Genomic DNA, 20227 nt, shown 5'->3' with positions numbered 1-20227 from the left:
GAATTCAGTTTATAAAGCTGACTTTCTGTAGCTACTAAGAGTTATTTCAGAGCTCAGGAAGTATTGAAAAGTTACATTTGCTAAAACTGCAGATTACACTTTTGTTTCAGACCTCCTTATTGTTGACCTATTGTGATGTGAAAATGACTAATCACTGAGTTAGTTTGGTTGACAAAGTGTATTTTTAAAAGATTACAGTAGACTTTCAGTATATCTAAAGTACCAATTAATGAAGCTAAAAAGGATGCAGTTTTAGCTGATAGATCGTTAATAAGGATCCATTTGCAAATCCCCCAAACTTTAATATTTGATCACTATAATTAATCATGGAGGATTTTATTAGGCTTACAATCATTATATTTGTCATCCTGTTAGCGCTCTTGCTGTCACTCCCTGCATAGAAATCTGTAATCTTATCTTTTTTTTTAAACCTCTGTAGTATGTTGTTTGAAGCAGAGTCTAGCTTACTGCAGAGATTCACTGGTAGTGAGGTGTTGGCAGTGGAATATGGTGAAGACCTGGAATAGTATTTATGTTCTGCTAATGTAATTGCTTCTAAAGCAGATGTAACCGAAGGCAGTCATGGAGGGCACTGAATGAAAAGAACATATCTTCTCCCAGTGTTATTAGCCTCATTTGGGGTTTTGATTAGATCAGTGGTGAAAAACCAACTCCCTCTTTCCCTTTCTGTCTCTTTGGCCAGGTCTACACTAAAAATTAGGTTGAACTAGGTATGTTGCTCAGGGGTCTGAGAAATTCACACCCCTGAGCAACATAGTGAAGCCGACCTAGCACCTGATGTAGACATCAGCAGGTGGATGAAAGATGACCTACCTACTGCCTTTTCAGGGAAGTGGATTAACTACAGTGGCAGGAAGACCTCTCCCATCCCTGTTAGTGCAGCTGCAGCAGTTCTATTGAAAACATACCCTTATTTGATATAATGATGAAAAGAGGAAGGGAAAGATTTGGCTCTCTTAAGAGCCAAAAACATAGTTACTGACTCCCTTACATAAAAATGTTTCTTTGTAGTGGACCTCACAATGTTATGTCCCAGAATATAAAAATTTTTTACCAACACCTAAAAATGGAAGTTGGGGGAAGAGGACATTTTTTTTTCCTCTGCTAGAAATAAAGAGGTGAAAATAGAAACGAAGGTAGTCTCGTTGATGTCAATGATTGTGGCCTGATAGAAACAGCCTCTAGCTGGTTCCCAGTACCAATTATAACTGATTAGTGATTGGGGCTGTTACCCAGAGGAGACAGAGAGTAGGGCTATCTGATGGAAATAGCTCCCAGCTGGTTCCACACAGTGGCTGGGGAGTGAGATGTCACTTTGAATTCTGTTGTACTGAACAGATGAATAACGCACTGCTTTTTTTATATACTGTTGCGTGAAATAAATGATTTTCTGCAGAAAGTTTGTGTACAAGAGAGGAAGATAGTACTGTAACAATAAGGATATTAAAGTCCATGTAAAAGATACATTAAAGAATTAATCAGAATCACAGCCAATGTGGCATGATGTAGTATTTTAGAGGCATAAAGCAAAGATTGTCTAGACAACTATCTTTGATTGATGTGGTGAGCGACTATTAAATAGTATTAAGTATCTGTGTTAAAGGGATACTGTCAACTTAAAAAATCACACTTTTGTGCATAGTTGCAGTTACCACCTAAGATTAGAGAGATAAGTGTTTTTCTTTTTTACTTCGTGCATTTTGACAGAACATTGTTTATAGTTGGCTTCACTGTTTCCCCATGACGTTTTTGGAGGTCTCTTGCACAGCAGCAAACTGCTTTTAACTAATTTATTTTAAAATTGACCAGATTGGAGGTTGACAAGTTCCTTTAAAAAATTTTGTAATTGGAGCAACTGTTAATCAGAATGGAGTAATTTTTCTTCTTTAGATTTGAAATTTCTCTGGATAAAGAGCAGATATACTATGACTTGTACAGTGCTGCACACGCTGTTGGTGATTAAGACTAAAAATATTTGATAGCTGCAGTTAGGAACTCAAGTATTCTGATGCCCTGACATATATGTACAGAGTTTTGAACTGAATATACAAGATAACTTTATAAAAGCATTTAATTATAAGTCTAGTAATTTTAAAAAATTTCCTCCTTGTATCAAGCTGGACCCAGATCGCAGTCTCTTTGATCAAGGAGTAAAGACAGATGGAACAGTACAGCTTAGTGTACAAGTAATATCCAGACAAGGTAAGCAATTAAGCATTTTATTCGCTATCATACAAGGTGAGTCATATTGTAAGTGTATTTATGTTTATGCATTACCGTTTTTAACTGTAGCATTGAAAATATAACTGCATTATTCATGCTTCTATAGGCTGATTTTTCCATTGTACACCATAGGTTTATAGCGTGACAGTTAAAATTTTTCATTGACTGATGTTTCTGCAGCCCAGAATGTGTCTGTTTCCCATAGTAACTTTATATAAATCTCAAACTAGGAAAACTGATGGGATGGGGACAAGGTGGAACTCGCCAGTACCCTGCATGTGAGAGCTTTCAATGAGGACAAGCAGTTGTTTGTCTCATGCTGGACAAACTATCTGGTCAAATGAAGCAGAATTGCCACCCGCTAATTGAGAGAGACATCAGTATAACGTGAACTTACTGCTTCATGAATAATTAAATTATGGTGGCATTGTCAACTCACCACGTACTAAAGATCAGAAGCAAAAGCCTAAGATGGTCATCTCTTTACTGGTATCTGTGTTTCTAGGATATATTGGACTAAATCATAGGGACACATAACCAATGTTTCTTCTTCTAGTGCTGGTCCCTGCGTGTATTCCACACATGGGTACGCATGTGCTCGTGTTCCTGAGACCAGAGATTTCTAGCAAGTAGTGTCCATTGGTTTGTGCCTATGCAGTTGTTCCCTTCATGCTCCATACCAAGGCCATAAGGTGTGCTGTGGATAGACACTTTTCCAATTCCCTCTTACTGCTACATGTCCTGAGCTGTAATCCTCTGTATTCAAAGCTATCTTCACATAGTCTTCAAAACCTGTAAATATGATTGTATGTAGTTAGTATTCTTAGTATTTTAGTGATTTTTATATTCTGGTTAGTATAGTTTTAGTTTCTCCCTTTCTTGGAGATCCTCTTCTTGCAGAGAAGGACTATGCCCAAAGTCCCCAGGTTTAAGAACGGTCTCCTGTCCCTTCTCAGTTAGTGATGAACGCCAGCTCTGTCTTCACTGCTTTGAGGAGGGTCATGTCTCTGCCATGTACAGCTCTGCTGCTCCTTATCTCCTCAAACCCATGAGGAAAAGGAACTTTGACTAAGCAAGTACCTCATGGAGAAGGACAATAGACCCCAGTCAGCTACAAGCCAGGGAGACACCCCTCCCTCCTCCGGTACATTGGCCTCAGTCTGTAAGCCGCACCCCCCTGAGCATGCGCTCTGGAGCAGAGGCCAGAGCTGTTAAGCCCAAGGAATCGCTGCCTCAGGCCTCTCATTAGAGTAAGGGGCACTTTTGCAAACACATGAACAGATCCCCTTCCAGATGTGTTCCTAAAAGTCCCATCAGCAGTGCTGCCCAGCTAAAGCAATCTAGTGCCTACCTGTTTCAACACCACGCTGCACCCCGGAAGCAGCCAGCAGTGGGTCCAGCTTCTAGGCAGGGGGGCCACGGGACTGCGCGTGCTGCCCCCGCCCTGAGCACCAGCTCCACACTCCCATTGGCCGGAAACCGGTGGACACAGTTGATGCTGCATCTATAGCTATGCTGATAATTCTGAGGCATGAATCTTGACTCTGCTCTTCAGGGGTTTCCCAAGGAGGTCCAGAATACCATTCGGACTTGCTCTTCGAATGCAATCTCCTCAATGAAAAGACTGCAGGATGGCCCTCCACTCCCTGGGTATTTATACCCTGGCCCCAAAGATAAGATACCACAAACAGGTTTATAAGCCAAGACCCCTCCCTCAGCCATTCTACCACCAATGCCCTTATGAACCACTATGCAAATGCCAGAGGATAGAAAGACCTAGTATGCAGCTTTTTCCACCTCAACCACATCTGCTCAACCCCACCCACCAACCAGGATTTACTTTTGATGGGATACTTGAGAACCACATAACTTTATCGATGCCATTCCTTATGGCTCCCCAAACCTTTAGTGACCGTCTCACCCTTTTTGCCAAAAGTGAAGGGCAATAACAATGGATAAGTGGGTACTAGAGATCATTCACGTCAACTTGCATCATCAAGATCCTCCCATGTGCCCAATCCTCGTCAGAGATGTGGAGCACACCTGGACAGTGTCACTGCACAAGGCAGGTGGATGACTCAGCAGGGCAGGATGCATATTAATCTTGTAGAATTAAGGGCCATCTACCTAGCCTGCGATGCATTCTTCCCACTTATGCTGTTCCATTATATCCAGGTAACATCAGACAACATGATGACTGTCTTCTACATAAACAAACAAGGTGGAGTGAAATATCTTCCTCTTTGTGTAGAGGCAGTCAGTTTAGAATGGGTGCATCAGGAACCACAACTCACACTTGGCAACATATGTATCAGGTGCACAGAACTCTTTGGTGAATAATCTCAGCAGGCACTTTTCCACAGACCATGTAGTGGGAGGTAAACAGTTCCATCCTGAATGAAATCCTCACTCAGTGGGGAAGGCCATTCTGGGACCTGTTCACCCTCCCAGATGAACAAGAAGTTCAACATGTACTGCTCCAGAACAGCAGTGGGCTGGGACCACAGGGGTGATGCCCTTCTGTTATCCTGGTCAGACCACCTGAGGTATGCCTTTCCTCCCATCTGACTGCTACCACAAGTTCTGCAAAAGATTCATCGTGACAAAGTTCAAGTCATTCTCATCACACCCAACTGGCCCAGACAATATATAATGGAAGTTTGAGGAATAAAAATCCTAAATGTGTATATCCGCTCCAGGGCTTTTTGGAGCTGTGCTCCTGCTCCGCTCCAGCTCCAGGCAAGCAACGGCATATCTCTCAATCTTCAAGCCTGTCAGTGTATGACAGAAGTAACTGATCAAGTGGAAAATTTTTACTTACCCATTTTTTCTTACCCATCTTGGGGGGGTCGGCTTACTCGATCATAAACCAGTTCGTTTATAAGCAGGAAGTAACTGAAATATGTGACAAATTACCAAAATGTGGAATATCTGTAGGTTTTTTGTCATCTGTGCATTGTGATTGGCAGATTGTAGGGTTCATTCAAAATGCTGCTGCTATGTTAAATTTTTTTTTTTTTTTTGGCCGCCTAACTGGTCACATCCCTCCATTGGCTTTCCCTTCTCCTCCAGATCAGGCACAAGTTTCTTGTCTTCACCTGTAAGATCTTTTATCAGTTAGTTCTTCCCTACCTTTACTATCACTGTCAACCATGCCAGCCTTCATCTGCTTTACTCTGCTTATCTGTCAAAGCACCTTTGTGTTTTTTCCCATGCTACCTCTTTTATGTTTGTAAAAGTCTGTGAATCCCCCACTTTCTCGTCCTTCAAATAACTCTATACTACTTATTGATGTGAATCTTATGGACCACCTTGTCACGCTGCCTGGTATGGGTCACAGCTGAGAGTTTCAAATTCAGGACAGACTGAGAAATAGGGCAGACACCTCACCCCAAAACTGGTGGTTTAGTCTATCACTAGAGGTCACAAAAATGAGCTCCTGTATCACAAGAAGCCAAAATATAGTCCCCCTTAGGCATTCAAGCTCCTGGCTTACCACCCACATCTGGACTTCTGTGATAAATGATTATTAAAACCAGACATCACATATTATAGGTTCTTCCAACTCCAAGGAGATGGCCACTTACCCCAGGTGAATATATGCTTTCAGGATCTCATGGTGGTGATAAATTTTGTTTAAATTGTGATAAATTTATTTTAAACAGGTAATCATACTTAACAGATTATAACTTTTCCATAGATACCTTACATGACATACTTTATACAAGATTTACTGCAACTTGGTAACAGTGGTGACTGAACTAGTGCAACTAGTTATCTTCCATTTTATACAGCATCACACACCTCTCCTGACCATGAATAGGCAGTAGTGATCTGAGACTAGTGCTTATTTTATCAGATAATCTCTGTACTTTTACCTCATTCTTTCAACCCCTTTCTGTTTCATCTACCTGTTGTCTCTTGTCTGGGAAGGTGTTGTCCTTGTTTGTACAGCGCTTAGTACAGTGGAACACTGATCTGTGTTTGCAGCCCCTTTGTGCTATTGTAACACAAATAATTAGTTCAGGCCTTCTGTATACATCTTAAGGAAATTTAAAAGGGTGCACACCCTTTCATATATATTTATGAAGAGAGATAAAAAATGAAAGGATGTGTATAATATAAAATGAAAGGGGTGTGTGTATGTGTATATAAAAATGTCACAAGTCATGTTTAGGTGAGTAATCAGTTACTGAAAGGTTTTATTGATATCTAAAATGTCTAATTCCCCAAAGACTCTTAAGACAGTTTCCAACAGCAATTCTCATTAGCTCACAGATAAACAAAATAAGAACCATTACATCCTTTTTTGGATTACTGGTTAAACAAACATAAATGGTATACAGTTCATTTTTGACTTGTTTAGTTACTAATTTATTAACCCCAGTAGCTTCAACATGCTATTTATGTTCAATGTGGTGCAAGACAGATTAGATATACAGTTCTTGTTACAAAAAAGTGGATGTTTATTGGCTCGTATAGTAGGTCAGATTCTGCCATCATTTACTCCTGTATGTTCCTTTTGGGTTCAGATAGGTTGCATGGGTGTAACAGGGCAAAGTTTGCCCCTCTGTGCTTAAAATGGGTTCCTGGAAATCAAAAAGTTAAATGTAGTTTTTTTTCAAATGGGTTGCAGTTGTCAGTCATGATGACTTCATTGTTTTGCTAGTTAAAGGTGCTCTTCAATTGTTTTTTAAATAGAATCCATTTTGAAATTTCTTTGTCACTGAAATAGCATCTTTACTACAAAGGATAACACTTTTATTCAGCATTTCTCCTGTGCCTTTAAGGAAACTTTTGATAAAAGAAGAAAGAATAAAAATTTCCTCTAAATTAGAAAGTCTAAAGTTAAGGTGTTTTGTAATTGATGTTTTCTCACTTTCAGCTAATTTAAACCTGAAAACACTTATTGAGCGAGAAATACAGTTCTCTTTAATATTTATGACAAGAATGAAACACTAACAGATAACACTTAATAGTAGTCAGCAAAACTAATTGTTCACCAAGTGTTGTAGCATCAAAGCTGTTTTTGTCCCATGTCTCTTGATGAGTTTGTGCAGAAGGCTTTGTACAATGAATAAAATGTACTTGTTCCTAATTCTGTCATCTTTTCTCAGGTAGAGCTTAGTACTCCTAAGAAAGAAAAGCAAGAATGAACTTGTTTTAATAGCACTAAATTACAAAGAAAAAAATGCAAAAAAATTATGTGGGTAGATGATATCAACTTCTGTGGCAGTAACACCTAAAGACCCAGCCCCATTGTGCTAAGCACTGTACATACTATGACAAAGCTCTGTCCTTGTCTCCGTGGGTCCCGCGTTTCCTGGCGGATTTTGCTAGCCTCAGAGGCTCACTGTGACCCTCCACGTAGCCCTTCCTCTCTCTAGAGGCAAGGGTCACAGCTTACTGAGCCATTTTCATCATAAGCCAGCAAGGGAGGTGAGGAGAAGCAACCCTCCCTCACACAGTCTCTGTTGTCTCCCAGTCTCAGTGATTAATCGGGGAGGGGGGAGCCCGGGCCCGCCCTCTACTCCAGGCTCCAGCCCAGGGACCCAAAAAGTAGCAGCTGTGGTAGCTGACTTTTTGGAAATAGGACGTGTACAATTCCCTGGGCCCCTTCCCCACAGCAGCCCCCACTCAATATCTCCTTTACATTATCTCAGGGCCTCCTTCCTTGTATGGATTTGTACTGATTCATTCTTCCAACGGCACGGCTTCCTCCTATAGCTCCTGACACCCATGCCTCACTGACTAACTGGGAGGCTTTTAACTAGTTCCAGCCAGCCCTTGATTGGCTTTAGGTGTCCCAATCAACCTAGCTATCTCCACTGCCTTCTAGAAGGATCTCGGTTGGCCCCAGGTGTCTTGATTAACCTGGAGCAACTGCCATTTGGTTACCATGGTACCAGGGATTTGTTTAGCCTGGGGCTAACATACCTGTTCCTCACTACTTTACTGTAGCCATCTGGCCTTGCCCCGTCACAATACATAACAAAGAGGCAGTTGCTGCCTCAAGGAGCTTAATATAGATGATCCAGCAGGTTTATACAGTAAACAGTACAGGTGTGAGGTGAAGGGTAAAGTAATGGTTCTCATTGGCATGATAAGCAGTAATCACAGCACACTACCTGCCCAACCGTGGTGAAATGTTTTTGTAGGCATCATAGCAGAAGTCAGTTTGAAGGCTTTGTGGATTTTTACTTGAAATCCTAGAAGAGGTACTGTGGCAGAGAGCGCATAGGTGCTTGTTGCAGAACTTGAAAAATGTGCAGCCAAGACTGGCATCATTGGTGCACAGGAGATGGGTCTCGTTGTCTCATTGCCATATCAGAGATGATGGTTAAAATGGTGATAGAACATGAAAGGCCTTTTAAAATAAAGATAAGTAGTTTGTGTTCAATGAATGAAGGAGGGGGAGTCAATGGAGCGGGTTCCAGGGTTTTGGCCGCCCCAAGCAGCCAAACAAACAAACAAAAAAAGCCGCAATCGCGATCTGCGGCGGCAATTCAGCGGGAGGGCCATCACTCCGAGCAGAAGTGAGGGACTGTCCGCCGAATTGCCGCTGAACAGCTGGGGCGGCCCTCTCCGAAGTGGCCACCCCAAGCACCTGCTTGGTAAGCTGGTGCCTGGAGCTGGCCCAGAGCGGGACATAGGGAGTGCGGGTGACAGTCAAATTATGAGCTGGGAAAATTATTTGTATCTGCATTTGAATGGATATAAATTGGGCAAGACAGCATTTAGGCCACATAGGAGGTTGCAGTAGTCAATGTGAGATGAGGGCCTAGATTAACCTTTTAGGTATGTCGTCAGAGAGAACAAACCAGGTCTCAAGGTGTCACACAGGAAGTAGCAGCAAGATTTAGACACTGCCTAAGTGTGTGCATCTAGAGAGAGAGGTCGAATAGTAGTAGATATGATGTTAAAAAAGGATAGTAGAGTGACTTCATGGAGAACTTAGAAGATGGGGGTAGAAATGTTGAGTGGATTTGCAGTTCAGTGGAAAACAGGTTGTATGATGTTGCTTCCTGGAGCTTCATGGTCTGGTTTTGAATTGTGGACCCTTAAAAATGTAAACTTAAGATGACACTTAATGAGGGCATCAAGGTAATGTTGGAGAAGGGTAAGGAATGAAATCTGGCAGTATCCAGGAGGTATTGATAGGTAGTCTTACTTATCAGGGAGACAAATGAGAGCAGAAGTTTGGAGTGAAGAATGACTATAAGATTTCTTGGAGCAAAGTAAAGTCTGAGTTATTTTATAATAATCATACTAATTATTTATATAGCACTTCAAACTGCTTTATAAACATAAATCTTCATAACACCCCTGCAGAATAGATAAATACTACTTAACCCATTTTACAGATAAAGAAATTCAGGTGGAGAAGGTAGGGACTGACCTAGAGCCACACACCAAATTGCTGGTAAAGCTGGATTTAGAACTTGAGCATTCTGATTTCCAGTCTTCTGATCTACTAGATCACATTGCCTCTTTAAGAGTGTGTCTATGCTGTGATAAAAAAATAAGTCTCAGACCAAGGTCAATTGATTTGGGCTTGCAAGGCTTGGCTGGAGCCTGGGTTCTGAGACCCACCCCCCTTTCAGGATTTGGGCTCCAGCCTGAGCTTGAACATCTGCACTGCAATTTTTAGCCCCATAGCCTGAGCCCCGTGACCCTAAGTCATCTGACCCAGGTCAGCTGCAGCCATGCTGCAGGTCTTTTATTGCAATGTAGGTGTACCTTATAGGGTATCTTAAAGTGATGCTAACCAAAGTGTGTGTAATAATTTCAGAGACAATTTAAAAGTAACCACTTTTGAAGACTGAAAGTGGTACCTATTTTTGGACCTACTATATTTCCTTCATAGTACAAGTGTAATAGTTCCTCAGGTATGCATACAGAGCTGCCAGTTGTATATGTGTGTGTGGGTATATATAAAAACTGAATTTAAAACGCATGGGATTGTGGGGTGAAGGGACGTAGTTATTTGTTTATTCACTTTACTAAATTATAAGTGTATGCTTAAGTGAAGGATGAGAAGAAATACCACATTGAGTCTGCTATCCTTGATAGTGTTGAGTCTCTACACTTCAGAATTGTTCTGAAAATGTGATGCTAACTGTGAATGCATCTGGTGTTTTCTGTATCTGATTCTCGGCATGTAGTATCAGTATGTTTGGCGAGATTTAAATGAAACCGGTAATGCTTTTGCAGTGCTCAAAGATAATGTATTTTACCTTATTGTATTTTCATCCATATCTAGGAATAGAGCCCAAGTTAAACATCCTTGAAATTGTAAAGCCTGTAGAAACTGTGGAGGTAGTTATCGATCCGGATGCCCACCATGCTGAAGCTGAAGCTCACCTTGTTGAGGAAGCCCAAGTGATAACCCTAGATGGCACAAAACACATTACAACAATTTCAGATGAGACCTCTGAGCAAGTGACTCGATGGGCTGCAGCGTTGGAAGGCTACCGAAAGGAGCAAGAACGCCTTGGAATACCCTATGGTAATAAAACACGATGTTCAGTAGCTTATATGTTTTTAATAATTGAGAATTATTTGATATTAGGTATGTTATAAGAGACATCATTTATTAAAGTGCTCAGATACCATGATGAAATAGCATATGCTATGTTGAGGAGTGCTGTGCAAATAGCTTGATAGAGTAAGTAAAGTGGAGGTGGAACCATGGCTTATAGTTCCTTGGTAGAAGAGGGTAGGTTTCCTCCACAGCTTACTTAAATTAAAAATGTGCGTTTTCCCTGGTCTAGTGCATAAAGTAGTTTAAAATATGTGTATTAGCAGATTAAACTTTTTGTGTATGAATTTGACCTTGGGTCCAGTTCTCTGGGTTCTTGACTCCCTTTGGGCCCATTAAAGACAGTAGTAGTGGAGGATGCGGAGCACCTAGCAGTATCAGATTTGTATGAAAAGCCACACTTAGATTCAAGTACCTAATGTACCTAATTTTTAAACTTCAATAATCTTTTCAAAAGAAGGTCACCACTGAATAGACTAATTGTTCTAACATTATAGCATATGTAATGTCTGTAAATGTGTTCTGGGAGTTAAATTGAAACATTTCTTTTGAGACCTATACCACACTTGAACCGTGGACTCTGCAGGTGAAAATTAACTGTGTTAAATCATTGTAATGTACTCTCCAGTGATGTTCACTAAATCAACCTGTAATATGTAAACAAACTCCCAGAAACTTGCCCCTTTTTTTGCCTTGTTGAGGAAGCCCAAGTGATAATCCTAGATGGCACAAAACACATTACAGCAATTTCAGATTGTTTGCCTTTTCTTGCCATTGCTTGATGTTAGAACTTGGAAAGAATTAAATTCAGTCTCAGGTATTTACAAGGGAACAAGGTATTAAATTGGCTGATATTCTTAACAGAGTCTCAGAGAAATAACTGAAGCGATGGCTTCTGATTTCTTTGCTTTGTTGATCCCTTTGACGTACAAGCATTTCTGAATTCACTTTCACTATGCTAGATACCTTGTTAATTGAGGATTTGATACAAAAAGCTTAGGGATATTCATGTGAATATCTTTTGAAATTTTCACAGCATGCCATCCTATAATGCAAGAAGATAAGTTACACTCTTCAACATAATACTAAAAACATTTAGTGTTAAATAAACTGTTGTAAATCAACTTTATAGATTTGTTAGTATTAAAACTTTGCTTTCTCAAAGAAGAAAATCAGCATTGTGAATGTGACACCATTGTAATTTCAAAGGTTTACAATTGTTTCCCATTACGAAGGTGAGAATTTTCTAGAAAACAAAAATTGGCCTCTTTTATGACAAAACCCAAGTACAGACATTTTGGAATTCTCCTCTTGGTAGTAGAAATGTCTTAATCAAGTGAATGCCAAAAAGGATAGCTTTTAAACACCATATCAGATTTTCCTGACCTCATGGAATTAGAGAAAGGAGGCACTTGAGGACCTTTTGTATTCTGAATGTATTGTTGGTGCTTTATAATAATATACGCCTCTGTAGTTTTTTGTAAATGAATTGATTCCTCAAAGATGAGATTTCATTTTGCCTGACCCTTCTATAAATGTGTGAAAATTGCATTTCTGCTGGGAGTTGAGTTTTTCAACTTCATCAAGGCTTTCTGAAATCACTTGCCTCTTTTGAGAATCCAGAGCACTTTGCAACAGACAGTGAGAGTTGTAGCTCAGAGTAAAATCTAACCCTGTTTTGTAGTGATATTGCAGACTCTATTCCTTCCCATTATTTGCTCTGACTAGTAAGCTAACAACTAACCACCATCCAGGAATTTTCCACCCTTTAACATCTCTCTTCTGTTTCTCCAGTTTCATTCTTGTCTCAGAGAAACATACAAGGTGTACTCCACAGCTGTTTCTAGCTGTCATTTTCTCCTTTAGGTTATTTTTGCTGGAAGCATGGAATAATCAGAAAATGCTAAATCAAAGGAAAAATGCCCCCAACTGCTTTTTGGAGCCACAGTTTACCAAGAGGGACCTTAAGTACATTGTATTTTCACTCTGAGAAGCCAAAGTTTTTTTCAGGAGACAAGGCAGCCGCAGAAGTAGATAATTTTTGGTGTTGTGGCAGACAGTTTACTTAGCTCTTTTAAGAAACAAGAAGCTCACTGTCTGGAGCAGAGGAGGTTCTTTGTGACTTCCAGGAGCTATGATGAGAACTCTCACCATCAGCAGCACTACCATTCCTTGCCCCTCCCCACTCCCTCCCAAGCTCTAGAATATTTCTTGGGAGCTAAGTCTTAACCAGGAACATTCTCCTATTCCTTTTACTATTTCTGGGGACTAGTGTGCTGCAAATGCAAAGTTAGCTCTTTTAAAACGTGATTTTTAAAATTCTGGCACTGCCCGTTCTTCTTGCATTTTCGTGGATGTGCCAGCGGTCCCGGGTTCAGAACTGTTGAAGTGAGAGATTTCTGCTGACCAAGTACAATATCCAGACCCTGTCGGGGAGAGTTTCATGACCAATGGGAGTGACTGCTAAAGCATGTTTGTCTTAGCCATGAAACTCAAAAGCCTCTCAAGAAACCATATAAGATACAGCTCTTGCTTTTTCCTATGTGAGGGAATGATAGAACTTTCCTGATCCATTTTGTTCAGAAAATCACAGGAACTATATCTGTGCCTATCAATGATGCCAAGTTGCTTTTTGTTAGGGCTTCCCAGAGCTCTTTTGGGATTTGAAGGCCCAAGGTAGATTCCAGAGTTATGCTGTGCTCACAGAAGCATTATTATGCAGTATAGTGTTAGTCTAAAGAACCTACAGGATATGACAATAGTAACAGGGGGGAAAAATGACCATGCATGTGAAACAATTTTTGACAGCCATCTGTGCTAACTGTTCACCCAGTTAGCCTAGTTACAACAAATATATTCATCCTTCTCCCAGAAAGGTTAGGAAACTTAATGATGTTGCTTAAAACTCTCACTAACCACCAATATCCTCAGCTACTCCCTGGTTGCACACAGTGTTACTGACCTAGATCGTGGTTGGGGAAGGGTATCCTATCCCAACATAGGGAAGGCTAATGTTTCATATTGGAAGGAATGAAACAAGAAAATTGGTAGAGAGAGCAATAGAGGGCTCAGAAACTTTCAGAGATGGCGAGAAGAAATGGTGATCCAAGTCAGAGGCTTGCATTGCACACCAGATACTGAACTGTCTCGGGCAAATCCATAGAAAGCAAATTAGCAAGTCCATAGGAATAATTTTGTAGTGGCATCTTGAGAATCAAAATTTCATGTGAGTTGTGGCTTTCCACACCTACTGTCTTCCTTTTTTGTTTCTCTATGCAAAGAATGTTTGTGGTATAATCAGGCTTTGTTACTAAAACTTAAGAATTAGGTCTTTTTTCTTTTTTTTTTCTTTTTCTTTAATTTAACAACTCATTCATATGACGTTTCAGTCATATGGGACAGTGTTTTTCTCTGGTTCTTTTTATTGTTCGTGACTATAGGGAATAGTTCTGTAGTGTCTAAAATGGACAGGGTGACACACCTTTTACAGCTTTTATCAGTTGTTTAATATATTTTTCTTCTTTTTTCCTAGACCCTGTACAGTGGTCAACAGACCAAGTACTCCACTGGGTGGTATGGGTGATGAAGGAGTTCAGCATGACTGACATAGACCTCAATACTCTTAGTATTCCAGGCCGAGAGTTATGTAGCCTCAATCAAGAGGACTTCTTCCAGAGGGTCCCTCGGGGAGAAATCCTTTGGAGCCACCTGGAGCTTCTTCGAAAATGTATGTGAGCTTTCTCAATGACTAATTTGGTCACTATTTTTTTCTGTGGAAAGATAAAGACAGCTGTGAACAGTCCAAATTATTTTCCCACTTTCCATTAGCAGTGAAAGGGAGGGTGTCAAGTACAAGATAAGGGAATATGTTATAATGAGAGTACTTGCTGTTACAAAAAAAGTCCCCTCTTTCCTCAAATTTTATTATTGTTAATCTAATACAAGAAGTAAGGTACAAGAGGTATGGCTCTTACAACATACCTGAGAATTCCTGATTTATGTTTTTAATATTAGCTTTAGTTCATCTTCTGATTTGACAGACTTATAATTAAATATTAAGTGCTATTTAATATACGTTGCAGTTTCACAACGTAAATGTGAAAGTTACTAAGCTAATTCTTTAGCTCATATACACTACAGCTAATCTATTGTGCATTCATGTGTATTCAATGTTTGGATACAATTAGGTAGGCTGATTTTCTGTCTGTGACATTGAAAAAAGTACATCAAATAAGCAAAATAGAAAGTTTGTATGGGTAAAGAATAAAAAAATAGTGTATGTAATATTCTAAAAATACATTCGTGAAAATAAAGCGCCATCCCAAATGCCCATAAGGACATAAAAAAGGTTGTGCATACTTCTTTCATGTGGTGTTAAATATTTACTCTTAAAAGTCATCATCTTTATACACTCTACAACCTTTATGTTGTTTCTCTGCATTCCTTTCTTGTTTTCTCAGTTATAAAATCCATTTGGCATTCAGTTGGTTTATGAGGGTAAGGATTTGAATAAAGATTTAAATATTTTTCTTTTACTTGGCAGATGTATTGGCTAGCCAAGAACACTCTGGAGAAATAGCAACAGTTACTATTGATCAGCGTGAGTAGTCATGCCAGTAAATTATTAAGACAGGTGTTTGTCAACAAGAAATGTGGGTTCAGCACTCATGCTATCAAAAAGTCAGAAAAGCCACAGAGAAATAACACCTTTTGCATGTTTTTCAACTTGAAAGCAAAGCTTTAATTTTTTAGCCAATTTAAGAGTTTAATCAGAATTATGAATGTTTCTAACTTTCTTCTTCTTATGATCAATAGACTTTTCCATTATTCTGCACCATAATGTGACACAAGTGAAATATTTGTAATATAAGCTGTTCAGAACTGCATTCTTGGTGAACATATATCAGAAATAAGTTCTATACTGCAATGCTAACACAAATTCCATTTTAAATGGTAGCAACAATTTATATTATTCTTAAGGTGAAGGTTTATGAATATTTGTGTGGCTCTTTGGAGGGGAAATATTTTGAATGTTAATATTGATGTGTACACACACACACACACCCCCCTCAGAGTTATGAACACCAAAGTTACGAACTGACCGGTCAACCACACACCTCATTTGGAACCAGAAGTACGGAGTCAGGCAGTAGAGAGAGAGGCACAAAAAAAGCAAATACTGTACTGTAATGTGTTGAATGTAAACTACTAAAAAGGGGGGGAATTAAAAAAAAAAAAAAAAAAAAACTTGACAAGGTAAGGAAACTGTTTTTGTGCTTGTTTCATTTAAATTAAGATAGTTAAAAGCAGCATTTCTCTTCTGGATAATAAAGTTTCAAAGCTGTATTAAGTCAGTGTTCAGTTACAAACTTTTGAAAGAACAACCATAACGTTTTGTTCAGAGTTCCGAACAACCTCCGTTCCCGAGTGTTTGTAGCACTAGTTTCTAAAGTTCTCTCTCTCACACACACGCGCGCGTCAGGTTTTTGTACCAACAAGTTATAATTATTGTTCTCCAATGTTTGTCGTTTCACAGCTGTGCAAATTATTCCAGCATCTGTACAGCCTGCTACCCCGACCACCATTAAAGTAATAAACAGCAGTGCAAAGTCAGCTAAAGTACAAAGAGCACCAAGAATCTCAGGAGAAGACCGAAGTTCACCTGGGAACAGAACAGGTATTTTCTCAATTTTATTTTAATGTAAATGCTATAAATATTTAACAGTTAAATCACATGGTGAATTTGCAGAATACAGCTGTATCCCTTACAGATATGATTTTGCCAAATTTTCTAAGTGCTGCTTGCTTGGATATGAGGCCTGGAGGGAAAATCCAGGTGCGACAGGAAGTGCTGATGCAGTATGTAGCCCTCAGACCTTTTGAGTTAGTACTGAATCAGTGCCCAGCATGGTGCTAAAGAGCACTACCTTGATGGAAGTGCTATCTTGTAGATGAGACAAACCCAAGGTTGACAATTGTCTTAAATGTGCCCCCCTTCCTCCCACTCAATGCCATTTGCTCAATTGCCATTTATCTTCGCCTTACTGGATCATTCGGGAAGGAAGCAGCGATTGGCAAATATGTTCCAGAATTCTAACCTGGCACTTTGCATACTGTTTGTTTAGTTTTCCTTCTTACACTGCTGGTAACTTTACCAGTTGGAGACCTGCTAATCCCTATGAAGTGAAGGAACTTTTAGGAAAACTGCACGTTAGCTATGCAATTAAATTTCAGAATTCTCCTTAGATTTTCTTCATCCAAACTCTTTGTATCTTTAATATTGTATCAGCTCCGCCGTTACATTGCTTTTGTCCTCCAATATTGCTTTCCTTTCTGTCCCTTCCCCTCAGTTAGGAGTTGCTACTTCATCTGTCTCCAAAAAAAAAAAAAAAAAAAATCTCATCTCTAAACCATGTTTAAGTTTTGCTTGATTGACACGCTCTGCAAAGTGCCTTGTGACACTAGCCAAGATTTTCAAAAATAGGATCCTAGAACTAGGCTTCTAGGCCAAAATTTCAGTGAGAGCTACTGGGTGCGCTGCACTTTTGAAAGATCAGGCCAACTATTTAAATTCTAAATGCTCGTTTAAGCGCTTAACTTACGGTCTGATTTAAAAAAAAAAAATAATAATCTTGGCCACTGTATAACATGAATATTGAGCTGTCCTAAACTGAAGCTTATGAAATCTTAAAATAACTTTAGCTCTGTAGAAAATAACTTTTGTTTAGTTTTAATGACTTTTTATCTCCATAGGAAACAATGGCCAGATTCAGCTATGGCAGTTTTTGCTAGAACTTCTTACTGACAAAGATGCTCGAGACTGTATTTCTTGGGTTGGCGATGAAGGGGAGTTTAAACTGAATCAACCTGAGCTGGTTGCACAGAAATGGGGACAACGTAAAAATAAACCCACCATGAACTATGAGAAGCTTAGTCGTGCTCTACGGTAAGAAGCTCTACAACTAAATTATTTCATGAAATGGTTGTATACTTCCCTCTAACTGTAGTATTCTGCCAGTTACATATGATCTTTTGTGATTGCACATCAGTTAAAAAACAAACAGTTACAGACCACCATGCCACCTTCTTCTGCCGTTCTCATCAGCTGAGAAGGGTGGGTCATTATTTGGATGTGTGAGGGGTTGCCTTTAGAAAACAAATGGAAAATACTATGATCGATAATCTTTGGATAATATGTTTAACAATTTCTTGGGGAAATAGTCACGGAAACAGCTTTAGTTACAAAATTTAAGATACACTGCACCCCGCTGGCAGCGGCGTATAGGGTATGTGCAATGCTCTCGCCATTTTTTCCACATGCTAAGCAGCTTCATCATTTCTCAGGGCAGGGAGAACTTGCCCATTAAAAATCTTCTGATACATTGTCATTTGGGAGCTTTGACCAATAAACACTATATTAAGGTGTTGAAGTTAACTTACACAGTAAAAAAAAAACAAAAAACTGTAGTCATGTTGCAGTATTTCTGGAACTATGCAAAAAATGACACTATCTCATTTTGAGTACCATTGTTTTACCTCACCTACAGGCCTAAAGCACCACTTGGCAGATCCACATTATACTTCAACTAATTGCACATAAAATAAGCTTTCAAATCATGTATGATGTGGGTGTGTGTAGGGTGGGTATATTAAACTCCAAAATTATGGCCCTTTTTGGAGATTTGCTGCATGCCAAACTGTTACAGAATTTCAGATTTTACATAGATGTTTTTTCTATTAAGTATCATACTTAAAATGTTCGTGTGTGCTGAAAAAGACAAGTCCAGGACCTCATTAGCATCCTTACTGTGAGAACAACACAAACTAAAACACACAATTGATAAACAAATAGCTCTGGCTCTGTTTCCAGTCAGCATCACCATCTGATATATTGAACTTCCACAAGTCAAGAAAACTGAAATGCCTCAACTAAGCTATTTTCCGTCATCTGGGTTTTGTAGTTTGAAGTCAGTGGGAATTGTGCTCCCTAATCATGTTAAGAGTCACATTTACAAAAACATTTAGGTACCTAAATATATGGGCTTAGGACCATAACTTTAGACTCCCACTTTAGCAAATTTTGTCCTGTGTATATTTAAAAGAAAGTGCACAATAACTTTTCATTAAACCAATTTTTTTTCAGAGGTAACAAAGTAATAGATTTTATGCCACTAAAAAACATTGTCAATAGAATAGATTAGGCACATTTTCTATAAAATAAGATCTAGGAGGCATTTTTGGGAAAGGCAGGTGAACAGGTTATCTTTCATGATTTAAATGTGCTGAGTCTGTTTAAAAAAAAAAAATTAAGCTGAACTTTGAATATTTCACCTTCTAAATTGGAGTACAACATTTAAGTAAAATTTGAAAAATTAGTAAATATCTATCTTTTAAATCCACTACAAACAGTTACTGTATGTCCTGCACATTGTTTAAACAGGTATAATTTAACAGGTCCTATATGTATCAACACACCCCTTGCATTAACAGGCCCAGTGCATGCCATTGTGGCATTTCTGCAGCTCCAGTGTTGCGATAGGCACCCTTTGACACATCCATAGATAACAATTTCTGCACAGTTATGGGGGACTGGCTCTAGTGACATTAGCTTGGGTAGCAGTTCTCTATTGTGTTTGTCCCAACTCATGTTCTCTCATAAGGGCAGTGTGGGATTGTAGCAGTTTGCCTGCCTCCACACCGTGGCTTGAAAGTGAGTTTTTTGGATGTGGTAGCGCAGTGCACCATTTGTTGGGGTCAGTGCCTCTAGTGATTGACACTTGGAGAACTTGTTGCAGCTCTCCTCTTCAAGTAAATTGTACATGTTGCAGATGAACTTTTTCTGCTGAAATGATTGTTTCATTCTATAGATTATCCTTCCCTAAATTTCTTAGGAATCCATGTTTCTCCATAAATATTGTCCAAGCCATTTTCTTGCAGTGCCCAGGAATATGGGAAACAATATCAAAACCTGTCAGTGCCTGGAAGGAAAGAGAGATGACAGAATTGACAGGCACTAATAATATTTTTCTCTCCAAAGCAGATTGATCATGTAAGACAATGAACTTGTAAGCACCATCACAGTGTAGAATAAGTTTTTCTTTGAAGGTTTCCATATGACTTAAAAGTGTATGTGGGACATCTCCACCAGCTTCATTTGAGAGAAAACAGTAATGTGTCCATACCTGTGAAAGTTCCAAAACACAGCCCTTTTCTGCAGTGCTTTCTCTCATTGCTAAAACAGACCATTGCCAAGTCAGTACCACGCTGAGTGGTTTCATGGTTAGTGATGGTATTGTCTAGGGTTACCATATTTCAACAATCAAAAAAGAGGACGGGAGGAGCCCCGCCCTAGCCCAGCCCCGGTCCCGCCCTAGCCCCGCCCCTGCCCCTTCCACTCCCTCCCACTTCCCGCCCTCCTCAGAACCCCCAACCCTCCCCCCC

The 20227-nt window shown here is 39.6% G+C and overlaps 1 protein-coding gene across 2 annotated transcripts in view; it reads left to right on the top strand.

Moving 5' to 3' along the window:
• The window catches only part of LOC112114226 (GA binding protein transcription factor subunit alpha), a 41289-nt gene that overhangs the window by 13036 nt on the left and 8026 nt on the right, over nucleotides 1-20227 (top strand). For both annotated transcript variants that reach the window (XM_026652348.1, XM_026652350.2), the window contains exons 4-9: nucleotides 2139-2223; nucleotides 10508-10753; nucleotides 14319-14513; nucleotides 15330-15386; nucleotides 16323-16463; nucleotides 17540-17732. In XM_026652348.1, the coding sequence (XP_026508133.1) occupies nucleotides 2139-2223; nucleotides 10508-10753; nucleotides 14319-14513; nucleotides 15330-15386; nucleotides 16323-16463; nucleotides 17540-17732 (917 nt within the window). The remainder of the gene's footprint in view (nucleotides 1-2138; nucleotides 2224-10507; nucleotides 10754-14318; nucleotides 14514-15329; nucleotides 15387-16322; nucleotides 16464-17539; nucleotides 17733-20227) is intronic.

Source organism: Terrapene carolina, unplaced genomic scaffold (genome assembly GCF_002925995.2).
Source record: "Terrapene carolina triunguis isolate 2854851 unplaced genomic scaffold, T_m_triunguis-2.0 Scaffold32, whole genome shotgun sequence".
Taxonomy (NCBI): Eukaryota; Metazoa; Chordata; order Testudines; family Emydidae; genus Terrapene; species Terrapene triunguis.
The sequence above is the reverse complement of the archived record's forward strand: the minus strand, read 5'-3'. Positions and strand labels throughout refer to the sequence as shown.